Consider the following 14800-nt stretch of genomic DNA (forward strand, 5'->3'; position numbering starts at 1 on the left):
TCAGATTGAATTAATTAAACCAGAAAATTACTTGCCTATAACAGAATGTTTCTCTCTGATATCCTCCTTGTGCTTATAAATTACGCATTGAAATGCTAAGTGACTTATCGCCTCTGCTGTCTGCTATTTTTAATTTTTTAGGCTTGGTATAAATGGGAACAATGTGGGCTCTCGATTCAGATGTGGGTTCAAATCATAGTTACCAGACTCATGGTGAGGCCTTAAACTCTCCAAGCTTCAGTTCCCTGTCTTTAAATGAGATTATTACAAGGATTAAGTAGGATACTAGAATGTGCCTGGTACAGTGCTTAGTACACAGCAGGTGCTGGGTAAACGATCTTATTCCTATGTTAAAAACAGACATAAGCTGTTTATTAATATGATTCTATTTTAAATGTGACAGACATATACATATAAGAAGCCTGTGCAATAGCTTCTTATAACCCGTGCAATAGCTTCTTATAGCCTTGGAAAGATAGCAGCTATTTTATAAAATCTCACCTGTAACTAAAGAGTTCCATTAGTGAAATGATTTCAAGTAGATGTGATAATATATTTATGTCATTAAAAAAACTACAAATAACTAACAAAAGCTTTATCTTTCTTGATTCCTTTCAGGCAAACACCTCATTAAGAAGATATATTCTTTAAACAACAATTAATTTATGCCTTATTAATAGATATTACTTTCAAGCTCACTCTTGTTGGTATTTGAAAAAGAAAAAAAAGAGTGAAGTTGCTATGATATTTATAATTTCTTTGTGTAATGATACTGTAAATGACATTTTACTTGGGGGACAAATCTTTCAATATTTGAAATTTTAAGTTTTTATTTTTTTCAACAAAAATGCCAGGCTTAGTTTATATACATTAGTTTACTTCATGAGTTGGAAATTTTGTTCCCGATTTTTTTCAAAACATGTTCCTTTTCTTCGTAATGAAAGTTGAGTATGTGTACACTCAAACTTGTGTGATATCATTCGGCTTTTGTTTGGGAAATGTGGAGAAAGAGAGGAGTAGAAAAGCTATTAATATCTTTAGAATTCAATGCAGTATGAATACTTTGACTCTATCTTAAAAAGCCAATGGGAAATGGCTTCTACCATCTTAAGTTTTTAATTTATTTCTCAAGGGTGGAAGGAAATACCTTGACAGATTTAGCCCTGAAATTCAAATGAGTATGAGAACAGGTGGTGAAATTTCTTCTCCACCTGCCATGCAACTTTATCACAAGAAATGTTTCATTTAGCAAATGCTGCTGCTAGCAGACACTTCTCTGTTTCAGAGCAGAAAAGCAAATGGATGGAAAGTAGTTTGAAGAAAACCTTTTTCTTGATTTTCTTTTTAAATTGTGAGTGTGAGCAATATGTATTTTATTTTCCTGGGGATTGGGTAGTGGATAGTCAGTGCCTTGATTAACCAACCTGTTTTGTTGTATTGTTAAACCATTCATAGCTTTCTTGTTTTTGTTTTCATTTTGTTTTGTTATTGTTATTGTTCCTGTGTACCAACCCACTGACACTAACTTTAGTTAAGGTAATATTATTAATCTGGGAACTTCAAATATCTATGTTATACTTTTGACACTAATGCAAGAGACTTTGTTTTTTTAGACGGAGTTTCACTCTGTCACCCAGGCTGGAGTGCAGTGGCGCAGTCTCGGCTCACTGCACCTTCCCCTGCCCAGGTTCAAGCAATTCCCCTGTCTTAGCCTCCTGAGTAGCTAGGATTACAGGTGCCTGCCACCGTGCACGGCTAATTTTTGTGTTTTTAGTGGAGACGGGGTTTTACCATATTGTCTGGGTTGGTCTTGAACTCCTGACCTCAGGTGATCTGCCCGCCTTGGCCTCCCAAAGTGCTGGGATTACCGGCATGAGCCACCATGCCCGGCCTGGGACTTTCATTCTTTTGTTGCAGTGAAATTGAGTTTTTAGAATATATTGTTAGATTTAACCTTTTTTGGTAATGAAATGATGGCAAGTGAAGCACTATGAAACAAATGAGGGAACTAAATAGAAAAGTGTTGTTCATGTATTTTTACCTTTCTAGCTTTTCTCTAATTCTTCTTTTTTCCCCTTAGAAATTACAAATAGTATAGGAAAGTGTAGAGAACAATCTTTTATTCATAGCAGTATCAAGATGTGGCTTTTTATTTGATGTGAGCTAGACATTAATGTACCAATGCGTGAGTTGGCACACATAACCTCTCTACCAAGAAAAATTAAGTGTTTTTCTTGTGTTTTCATGATAATAATTTCAAGAAGCACTAAAATGTTCCCTTTTCCTTGACAATGAAATTTGACCACACCTGGGTTTCTGTATAACATGAACTGCTATTTGCAATGGTAGAAACCAAGAAATTGAGGTATATATTTTATAATTTATCAAGATGATATCTTATTTTTTAAACACAATGGTACTGGTTTCAGTGGATTATCATGGGATTTGTTTAGGTATGGAGATTGAGGAGCATTGGAAGATTATTTGTAGATTTTGAGCCAAATGATGCAATTAAGAGGTACTTTCTCCTTCCCCATATAGCATTCCAACAAACATGTTTACTATAATGAATTATAAGAGTACATGGTTTTCTATAGAACTTCTTCCAAATGAAACCTCTACAGAGGGATTCATTGAAGAAAACACATTTAAATCAGATCAGCAGAGCACTCTTGCTGTGGCCTACCTACCAGGACATAGATACCAGGACACAATTCTTCATTGTCATGTTGCTTGCTATTAAAAAAACCACATTTGTCCATTTAGTGAGTTTTAAATTTCCTTTGAAAAAATCCATTTGGATGAACAATTCTATGCAGACAGTAGTAGGAGTTTATTACATGTTTGCACTAGCAATTTTGAGAGTATATCTTGTACTCTGATAATTTTGCAGGTTTAAAGATAGAATCTTTGTGTTAATTTGCATATTCTGGAATACTGATGAAGTTGAACATTTTTCTATCTGCTAACCATTTGTACCTTGATCTTTGTGAATTGTGTGCTCATATCACTTACACGTTTCCCTTCGGGTAATTTTAAATATGTGGACATTTCGAGGCAAGATTACAATGTTAGCAGCCCTTTGTTAACATATGACAATGGCTGAGACTTTTTTTCCCTTTGTCTTTAAATGCAGTGCAGAGAAATGCCACAGTCTGTGTATGTTTGGTTTGACCACGTTTACAATGCTTTCAGTAAAATGATCAGACAGTGCCTCCATCTCTAAGCTAATACTCATCAAAAAAGTAGTTGTTTTCTTTGAGCAAGCACAGTTGAGCGATTCTTTGTGAAAGATTGCTCTTGAGGTTTATGGTTGGCCATTGTTTCAAGAATAAGATGTGTGCTGTGGTGATGGGGTAGGCCGGGGGTGGCATGCAAGCAATATGCAGACTATAATATTGTAGGGAAAAGAGAGATTTAATGTTGAGAAACAAAATTGGTTAATATAGTCTCTCCCATGAATAATTTTATAGGGTTGGTGAAATGGGACTATTTAGACAGAATTTGCCAGATTCTAACTTAACATGTAAAAGTGGATCCAAATAACAACTGTTTTATGCAGATTTAGGAAATTATTATTCTTACATGGGCTTATGTAAAACAAAAGCTTTGCTGCATAATTTTCTTATAAACTTCAAAGCCATTATCTACTTATTTATTCTTAGACTTGAGTTTTCAAACTGATAGACCTGTGGAGAGCAGAGGTATTCTGTTAGGTAGCCTTGGAAGAATTAGTGGTAATTAATAATCCTCTGTATTTCATATTGCTAGCATTACCTCATGGATTCAACCCTATGATGGGGAAATTATTTAAGTCATGAAATTGCTTGAGAAAAATTTTCACGAGACAGTAAATTCCTCTATATTAGGATTTCTCACCTTTGGCACTGGACTTTTTTGCCTGAGAACAGCTTTGACCTAGAGAACTGTCCTGTGTTTTGTAAGATGTTTAGCAGCATCCCCAGTTGTGACGGTGAAAAATGTCTGTAGACATTACGAATCGTAGGGGTGGGAGGAGGGGCAAAATACCTCCTGCTCCCCCTGCCCACATTGAGAATGACTTGTATGTATATTGTACTTAACCATATGAGTTGAAAAAACATCAGATTAAAAACTGTTATTTTTTTCTTGGCATTACTCAGATAATCATTCCTTTAAGCATAGATTGATATAATTGTGGCTTGGGGTTTGCAGAGAAGTGTTACCTCTTTGCAATGTTGAAGAGCAGTGCGCTTCACTTTCAATCAATAAACTTAATAAAGGGGAGCTAGATGGGAATATTGAATCTGCTAAGAAGGTTAACATGGCACGTACTGTTACCAATGCAGAAATTAGTAGGGAGTGTTTTGAATGTTAAAAAGTCAGAAGATACTGATAAAACATCATTAAAAAGATAATTTTAGTCCAGGTTTCTTCAGCTTTTGAAGTAATTAATTAAAAAGGCTAGCATATTATATTGGCAAGAAAGGGCTGCATTTTTACTTTTTGCTTTCTGTTTTTAAGAACAAGAGACAAACGACAAAGTAAACAAGTTGTTATCTGTAGTTTACTCAAAAAAGCAATTTCTAGCATATGTCATTTTGGCAATGTGAATTCAGCTTTACTCCTATCCCTTTTACATCTGTGGTTTTATAAGAATTGATGGTTTTATAAAATTGATGGTCATTTAAGCACTGCATAATAAAGAAATGTCTTTGGAATGATCTACAGAAAGAAGATTCTGTATTCATTCAGAGGACATATATTAAGTCTCTCGTGCCAGGCTCTGTGCAGGGAATACAGAAACTAATAAAACAGTCTGCTTGAATATCCTATTAATATAATCTGGATGAATAGACATTTTCTGGTTAGGGATACCAGTCACCATCAATCAATTTCTGACTTTTCCAATTGATTCTGTAATTTTAAATGCCTGTCCACAAAAGTTGTTTAAAAGTGTGTGTGTGTGTGTGTGCTATATATCATAAATATAACTTAATTCTCTTTAAAGCTATTTCTGATGCTCTGGTGGAAGGCTATATCCATTTTCTTTTATGCTTTTTAAAATCTTACTTAAATTCTCTTCTTTATTAAATATCTATCAGAATTGAATTAAACATGGTTATGTATTATTAATTCATTTTTGGTTATACTATGGCTCTAATATCATTAAGAAGAATTGATGTCACCCTTAAGGCCAGAATTTTTGCTAATTATTGCAAGACTTAAAACCACTTGGTTGTTGTCATAATTCAAAAAGTAGAATCTTTAGTATAGTCTTTTTCTTGTTAAAACTGATCAACTTGGGGTTATAGGTATCATAGGAAAAAAAGGTGAAACCTTTCTGATATTGGATAGCTCAGACAGTTAGAAAAGCAAATAATCCAAAATTGAGGAAATTACAGAAAAGATGAAGAGTTCCAGCACTTGAAAATCTGCTCTCCTTTTTTCCTAATGTCTACTTTAGCAGTCTTTTAGCAGTCTATGTTATGAATGCAGAACCAAATTCATGAGCCATGGGCTCCCCACTCTTAGGCAGGTGATCCAGAGACTGTTTTAGCAATGTATACCTATGGAGAAACACAAGATCTCTTCTAAGAAATGATGAAAGGTTGTTAATAATGGCCCATTTTTAGTATAACCTAACTGAGATTTTTAAACTGTCAAATGTATTGTCATATTCTTTTTGCAACTAAGTGACCTACTGACTAAGTTTCTCTCCCCTCTTATGCCCCTTGAAAATATTATTACTGCAATATATGCAAATACAGAATTGTCTGTATTTATATTTTTAGTATTCATTTCTTTGAAAAGGTGGAAATGTGACTAGATTGTAGCTATTTAACAATCCCGGCCGGGCGCGGTGGCTCAAGCCTGTAATCCCAGCACTTTGGGAGGCCGAGACGGGTGGATCACGAGGTCAGGAGATCGAGACCATCCTGGCTAACACGGTGAAACCCCATCTCTACTAAAAAATACAAAAAACTAGCCAGGCGAGGTGGCGGCCGCCTGTAGTCCCAGCTACTCGGGAGGCTGAGGCAGGAGAATGTCATAAACCCGGGAGGCGGAGCTTGCAGTGAGCTGAGATCCGGCCACTGCACTCCAGCCTGGGTGACAGAGCGAGACTCCGTCTCAAAAAAAACAAAAAACAAAAACAAAAACAAAACAAAACAAAACAAAAATCCCAAACTGGTAAGTGAGAGATACTGTTAGAAAAAGAAATTATTTCATGTGAAAAATTTTGTTCAGTTGAGGTTGACTGGAACTATTACTAATAACAGAAGAGAAAGTAATGCATTAATATATCACAACTAATCTTTTACTTTTATTAATGGGGGTTTGGAGTGGGAATCAGACTAGACCTAGATTCAAACCCTGGGCCAACCACTTTAATAACATTTTGACCCCAGGTAAGTGGTTTCTGACCCTTCTTTAGTCTGTGTATAAAATTATTGGTAAGTACCTGCTATATAATGACTATTCAATAAATGGTAGCTATTATTTTTATCTTTTCAAAATTAGGTGTTCCAAATTAATTTTAACTATATGCAACACAATTTGATGGCATTGCTATCTAAATAGTAAAATATCAACAGTAATTACTGTGGCCTCTAAAAACTCTGTGACTATAATTTTGAACCACCTTTTAAGTTGATTTCTCAGTTATCATCTGTATTTTCTGTACTTGGAAAGCATTTTACAAATATACATTTCTTCTAAGATAAAGAGTGATACAAGCATATAATATAGTGAAACAATATTCACCATATTGCATGGTCATATGATTGCAATAGTGATTGATTTTTTTTCTAAATGATCTCATTGTAAATTTTACAAGTTTTAATTTCCCCTTCTTTCTTATGTAAAAAAACTTTCAGATCTCTTGTGGAAGAGGAAGACCAACACATGAAATTGTCCCTTGGAGGCAGTGAAATGGGCCTCTCATCCCATTTGCAGTCTTCCAAGGCAGGACCTACACGCATCTTTACCAGCAATACCCACAGTTCTGTGGTGTTACAGGTAATTTAAGCTGTCTCTTTGGTAGTATTTACGTAGCTTTAAAAAAACCACCATGGATTTTGTGGTGCAGGATGTCAGAAGTGGGGGAGGTTGTGGGTGTGTATGTGTGAATAGGAAATATATGGTAACTATTTTTTGCTCAGTTTTGCTGTGAACCCAAAACTGCTCTTAAAAATGAAGTTTATTAAATAAAGAAACAAAGACAAAAACTAACCAGGAGAGAAATCTTGGTGGAGGAATGCACACATTCCTGAGGTTAAAAAATCCTCAGAGTCAATTTTTTTGTTTGGTTTGTGTAAAGGACGTTTTGCCAGTATGCCACTTTCTTACAGAATACCATATCTGATTTCATTCCATAGCAGTCAAAGTAAGTATTACAGGGTCCCTACACTGAATTTTCTAGTTCCTCATTCACAGCCTGTTTTACTATCATCTTTGTAATGGTTCTAAAGATTGTATTTATTTGGTGCCCTAACTCACATTGGTAGTAGTACCTGTGGGAGTAGAGGTTAGGACTGCTGGATACAAACCCTCTGATACATACAATAAGTAATAACTAAAATCAAAGCAGGGGACAGAAACACAGTAGAAAGCCAAAAGAACATGAAACACAGCAATCTGGAACTACTTAGCGCAGGGATTAGAAGCCTAAGTACTTCTGACCTTTGTGGACATTTTCCGACTTCTGTGGGCGTTGCTGAATTAGAGGGCAATATGATACTGGATGTCCATTAATGTCTTCTAAAGATAGTTAAATTATATCGGTCCTCTTACTACTCTTAGTAAGATAATGAAAATATGTCTTTCTAAATGCATATTTAAAATAAATCTCCCCAGATGGATTTCATGCATATCCCTGATCAAGAACCATTATAGTAAAGCTGTATATAGAATATAATATAATGAGGGACAAGGTTTAAACTTGCTGTGCATCCTCTATGTTTAAATGTAATTTCACCAGATTTCATTTTCTTTTTCTCCAAAATGTGACTTTTGACTAGCATACCTCTAAATTTCCTTCTAGTTCCAATCTTTGAATTCAGTAAAATCCCATTTCCCCAGTATTTCAGTTTCTAATTGGAGCTGAGGTCTATCTAAGGTTCATTGTCCTGTTGTGGGTATCATCAATAGATATTTGAGAGTCAGGAATGAAAATCTTTCCATCTCCTGGCATCTTGAAGCTGTGTAGGGAAAAGGGAAGATGGCCAAATAGAACAGCTCCGGTCTGCAGTTTCTGGCAAGATCAACGCAGAAGGTGGGTGATTTCTGCATTTCCAACTGAGCCTCTGCTGGTGATACCCAGCCAAACAGGGTCTGGTGTGGACCTCTAGCACCTCCAGCAGATCTGCAGCAGAGGGGCCTGACTGTTAGAAGGAAAGCTAACAAACAGAAGAAAGGAGTAGCATCAACATCAACAAAAATGACATCCACACAGAAACCTCATCTGAAGGTCACCAACATTAAAGACTAAAGGTAGATAAATCCACAAAGGTGAGGAAAAACCAACACAAAAAGGCTGAAAATTCCAAAAACCAGAATGCCTCTTCCCCTCCAAAGGATCACAACGCCTCGCGAGCAAGGGAACAAAACTGGACAGAGAATAAGTTTGACAAACTGACAGAAGTAGACTTCAGAAGGTGGGTAGTAACAAACTCTTCCGAGCTAAAGGAGCATGTTCTAACCCAATGCTAGGAAGCTAAGAACCTTGAAAAAAGTTTATAGGAATTGCTAACTAGAATAACCAGTTTAGAGAAGAACATAAATGACCTGATGGAGCTGAAAACACAGCACGAGAACTTTGTGAAGCATACAAAAGTATCAATAGCCGAATTGATTAAGCAGAAGAAAGAATATCAGAGATTGAAGATCAACTTAATGAAATAAAGTGAGAAGACAAGATCAGAGAAAAAAGAATGAAAAGAAACAAACAAAGCCTCCAAGAAATATGGGACTATGTGAAAAGACCAAAACTAAGTTAGATTGGTGTACCTGAAATTGACGGGGAGAATGGAACAAAGTTGGAAAATACTCTTCAAGATATTCTGCAGGAGAACTTCCCCAACCTAGCAAGACAGGCCAACATTCAAATTCGGGAAATACAGAGAATGCCACAAAGATACTCCTCAAGAAGAGCAACCCCAAGACACATAATCATCAGATTCACCAAGGTTGAAATGAAGGAAAAAATGTTAAGGGCAGCCAGAGAGAAAGGTCAGGTTACCCACAAAGGGAAGCCCTTCAGACTAACATCAGATCTCTCTGCAGAAACCCTACAAGGCAGAAGAGTGGGGATCAATATTCAACATTCTTAAGCAAAAGAATTTTCAACCCAGAATTTCATATCCAGCCAAACTAAGCTTCATAAACAAAGGATAAACAAAATCCTTTACAGACAAGAAAATGTTGAGAGGTTTTTGTCACTACCAGGCCTGTCTTACAAGAGCTCCTGAAGGAAGCACTAAATAAGCGGTACTAACCACTGCAAAAACATACCAAATTGTAAAGGTCATTGACACTATGAAGAAACTGCATCAATAAAGGGGCAAAATAATTAGCTAGCATCATAATGACAGGATCAAATTCACACATAACAATATTAACCTTAAATGTAAACAGACTAAATGCCCCAATTAAAAGGCACAGACTGGCAAATTGGATAGAGTCAAGACCCATCAGTGTGCTGTATTCAGGAGACCCATCTCACGTGCAAAGGCACACATAGGCTCAAAATAAAGGGATAGAAGAATATTTACCAAGCGAATAGAAAACAAAAAACAAGCAGGGTTTGCAATCCTAGTCTCTGATAAAACAGACTTTAAATCAACAAAGATCAAAAAAGACAAAGAAGGGCATTACATAATAGTAAAGGGATCAATGCAACAAGAAGAGCTCACTATCCTAAATATATATACACCTAATACAGGAGCACCCAGATTCATTAAGCAAGTTCTTGGAGATGTATAAAGAGACTTAGACTCCCACACAATAATAGTGGGACATTTTAGCACCCCACTGACAATATTAGACAGATTCATGAGACAGAAAATTAACAAGGATATTCAGGACTTGAACTCAGCTCTGCACCAAGCAGACCTAATAGACATCTACAGAACTCTCCATCCCAAATGAACAGAATATACATTCTTCTCAGCACCACATTACACTTATTGTAAAACAGACCACATAATTGGAAGTGAAACACTCCTCAGTAAATGTAAAAGAACAGAAATCATAACAAACAGTCTCTGAGACCACAGTGCAATTAAAGTAGAACTCAGGATTAAGAAACTCACTCAAAACTGTACAAATATAGGGAAACTGAACAACCTGCTCCTGAATGACTACTGGGTATATAACAAAATTAAGGCAGAAATAAATAAGTTGTTTGAAACCAATGAGAGCAAAGACACAACATACCAGAACCTCTGGGACACGTTTAAAGCAATGCATAGAGGGAAATTTATAGTACTAAATGCCCACAAGAGAAAGCAGGAAAGATCTAAAATTGACACCCTAACATCACAATTAAAAGAACTAGAGAAGCAAGAGCAAACAAATTCAAAACCTAGCAGAAGACAAGAAATAACTAAGATCGGAGTAGAACTGAAGGAGATGGAGACACGAAGAACACTTCAATATCTCAACGAATCCAGGAGCTGATTTTTTGAAAAGATTAACACAATAGATAGACCTCTAGCCAGACTAACAAAGAAAAAAGAGAGAAGAATGAAATAGACACAATAAGAAATGATAAAGGGGATGTCACCACTGATCCCACAGAAATAGACTACCATCAGAGAATACTACAAACACCTCTATGCAAATAATCTAGAAAATCTAGAAGAAATGGGTAAATTCCTAGACACATACCCCCTCTCAAGACTAAACCAGGAAGAAGTCGAATCCCTGAATAGACCAATAAGAAGTTCTGAAATTGAGGCAGTAATTAATAGCCTACCAACCAAAAAAAGCCCAGGACCAGATGGATTCACAGCCAAATTCTACCAGAGGTACGAAGAAGAGCTGATACCATTCCTTCTGAAACTATTCCAAACAATAGAAAAAGATGGAATATTCCCTAACTCATTTTATGAGGCCAGCATCATCCTGATACCAAAACCTGGCAGAGACACACACACACAAAAAGAAAATTTCAGGCCGATATCCCTGATCAACATAGATGCAAAAATCCTCAATAAAATGTAATCTATTACGTAAACAGAACCAATGACAAAAACCATGTGATTTTCTCAATAGATGCAGAAAAGGCCTTCGACAAAATTCAACACACCTTCATCCTGCAAACTCTCAATAAACTAGGTATTGATGTAACGTATCTCAAAATAATAAGAGCTATTTATGACAAACCCACAGCCAATATCATACTGAATGGGCAAAAGCTGGAAGCATTCCCTTTGAAAACTGGCACAAGACGAGGATGCCATCTCTCGCCACTCCTATTCAACGTAGTATTGGAAGTTCTGGCGAGGGCAATCAGGCAAGAGAAAGATGTAAAGTTTATTCAGATAGGAAGAGAGGAAGTTAAATTGTCTGTTTGCAGATGACATGATTGTATATTTAGAAAATCCCATCATCTCAGCCCAAAATCTCCTTAAGCTGATAAGCAACTTCAGCAGTCTCAGGATACAAAATCAATGTGCAAAAATTTCGAGCATCCCTATACACCAATAATAGACAAAACAGAGAGCTGAATCATGAGTGAACTCCCATTCACAATTGCTACAAAGAGAATAAAATGCCTAGGAATCCAACTTACAAGGGGTGTGGAGGCCCTCTTCAAGGAGAACTACAAACTGCTGCTCAAGGAAATAAGAGAGGACACAAACAAATGGAAAAACATTCTGTGCTCATGGATAGGAAGAATCAGTATCATGAAAATGGACATGCTACCCAACATAATTTATAGATTCAATGCTATCCCCATCAAGCTACCATTGACTTTCTTCTCAGAATTAGAAAAAAAAAAACTACTTTAAATTTCGTATGGAACCAAACAAGAGCCCGTGCAGCCAAGACAATCCTAAGCAAAAAGAACAAAGCTGGAGGCATCCCACTACCTGACTTCAAACTATACTACAATGTTACAGTAACCAAAACAGCATGGTACTGGTACCAAAACAGATATATAGACCAATGGGACAGAACAGAGGCTTCAGATGTAATGCCATGCTTCTACAACTATCTGATCTTTGTTCAACCTGACAAAAACAAGCAATGGGGAAAGGATTCCCTATTTAATAAATGGTGTTGGGAAAATTGGCTAGCCATATGCAGAAAACTGAAACTGGACCCCTTCCTTACACCTTATACAAAAATTAACTCAAGATGGATTAAAGACTTAAATGTAAGACCTAAAACTATAAAAATCCTAGAAGGAAACCTAGGCAATACCATTCAGGACATAGGCATCGGCAAAGACTTGATGACTAACACACCAAAAGCTATGGCAACAAAAGCCAAAACTGACAAATGGGATCTAATTAAACTAAAGAGCTTCTGCACACCAAAAGAAACTATCATTAGAGTGCACAGAAATCCTACAGAATGGGAGAAAATTTTTGCAATCTATCCATCATACAAAGGGCTAATATCCAGAATCTACAAAGAACTTAAACAAATTTACAAGAAAAAAACAAACCACCCCATCAAAAAGTTTGTGAAGGATATGAACAGACACTTCTCAAAAAAAGACATTTATGTGGCCAACAAATATATGAAAAAAAAGCTCAGGGTTGCTGGTCATTAGAGAAATGCAAATAAAAACCACAGAGATGGTATCACCACTCCTATTCAACATAGTATTGGAAGTTCTGGCCAGGGCAATCAGGTGAGAGAAAGAAATAAAGTTTACTCAAATAGGAAGAGAGGAAGTTAAATTGTCTCTGTTTGCAGGTGACATGATTGTATATTGTGAGATTGTGTACCATCTCATGCCAGTTAGAATGTTGATCATTAAAAAGTCAGGAAACAACAGATGCTGGAGAGGATGTGGAGAAATAGGAACACTTTTACTCTGTTGGTGGGTGTATAAATTACTTTAACCATTGTGGAAGACAGTGTGGTGATTCGTCAAGGATCTAGAACCAGAAATACCATTTGACCCACAATCCCATTACTGGGTATATACCCAAAGAATTTATAAATCATTCTACTATAAAGATACATGCACATGTATGTTTATTGCAGCACTGTTTGCAATAGCAAAGACTTGTAACCAACCCACATGCCCATCAATGGTAGACTGGATAAACAAAATGTGGCACATATACACCATGGAATAATATGCAGCCATTAAAAGGATGAGTTCATGTCCTTTGCAAGGACATGGATGAAGCTGGAAACCATCATTCTCAGCAAAGTAACACAAGAAGAGAAAACCAAACACCACATGTTCTCACTCATAAGTGGAAGTTGAACAATGAGAACACATGGACACAGGGAGGGGAACGTCACACACCAGGGCCTGTCAGGGGGTGGGGGGCTAGGGGAGGCATAGCATTAGGAGAAATACCTAATGTAGATGATGGGTTGATGGGTGCAACAAACCACCATGGCACGTGTATACCTGTGTAACAAACCTGCATGTTCTGCACATGTACCCCAGAACTTAAAGTATATATATATAAAAAAATCCCTCTAATCCTCTAATATATGAAAACGAGTCTTTGACTATTTTTGTTTGTTATGTATCTGAGGATAGATTTTTAAGGTGCTCAAAAAAAGCTGTATAAATGGTTTACTTGTTGATTTTTCTAGTTATGGAAATAGAGAATAAGGGGTCAAACAGATAGGAAAAGTATGTGAGGAAGAAGTGTTTTTGGTATACTAAAGTGCTCTCACTAAAGAAAAATAAGAAATACCCCACTCACTACTATATTCCTACCTTATGTAATGCCCATAGTAGTCATGAGTTAAAGCCAATTATTGTAGTCCTGCTAATTTTTAAAATTTACTGGAAACCAAATAATGATTGCCACTGTAGTGCAGTGAGTTCTCAAATTTTAGTGCATGTCAGAATCATCAGGAGGGCTTGTTAAAACACTGAACACTAGGTCCCAAACCAGAATTTCTGAATCAAAAACTCTGGGGATAAGGCCCAGGAATTTGCATTTCTAACAAGTTCCTAGATGATGCTGCAGATCAGGGAACATACTTTTAAGACCATTGTTCTAGAGGTGGGACCTTCTTTCACGAAGAGTCATGGCTTTTTCTTTTCTCGCTATATATTTTATGTAGGTTATAAATTATTGTTACAATGGATAAACATTAGAGATAACTTAAATATCTATCAGTAGGTGAATGGTTACATGAAATATGTTGCACCAAAACCATGCAATACTGTGCAGTCACTAAAAAGAGTAATATCTGTACATATTCAATGGAAAGAATATAAGATATTTAAAAAAAGTAACAGGGAAAATGTGATATATCTATACAATGTAATATGATCCAGCTATTTTAAAAGATGAAGTACTAATACATGCTATCATATGGATGAACTTTGAAAACATTATGCTAATTGAAAGAGGCTAGTCACCAAAGTTCATATTTTCTGTGATTCCATATTTTATGTGATTCCATTTGTATGAAATGTCCAGAATAAAGAAATCTATAGAGATGTAAAGTAGACTATTGGTTGCTTACAGCTAGGGAAATTGGGGGGATATGAGAATGAAAGCTAAAGGGTACAGGGTTTCTTTTTGCAGTGATAAAAATATTCTAAAGTTGACTCTGGATATTGTTGCATATATCTGTGAATATACTAAAACCATTGATTTGT

General features: G+C 36.2%; 1 protein-coding gene across 8 annotated transcripts in view; it reads left to right on the forward strand.

Annotated features, from left to right (window-relative positions):
• The window catches only part of KLHL13 (kelch like family member 13), a 193423-nt gene that overhangs the window by 140861 nt on the left and 37762 nt on the right, over positions 1–14800 (forward strand). For all 8 annotated transcript variants that reach the window (XM_008019533.3, XM_008019535.3, XM_073013438.1 and 5 more), the window contains one exon: positions 6858–6999. In XM_008019533.3, the coding sequence (XP_008017724.1) occupies positions 6858–6999 (142 nt within the window). The remainder of the gene's footprint in view (positions 1–6857; positions 7000–14800) is intronic.

This window comes from Chlorocebus sabaeus, chromosome X (genome assembly GCF_047675955.1).
Source record: "Chlorocebus sabaeus isolate Y175 chromosome X, mChlSab1.0.hap1, whole genome shotgun sequence".
NCBI classification, from domain to species: Eukaryota; Metazoa; Chordata; class Mammalia; order Primates; family Cercopithecidae; genus Chlorocebus; species Chlorocebus sabaeus.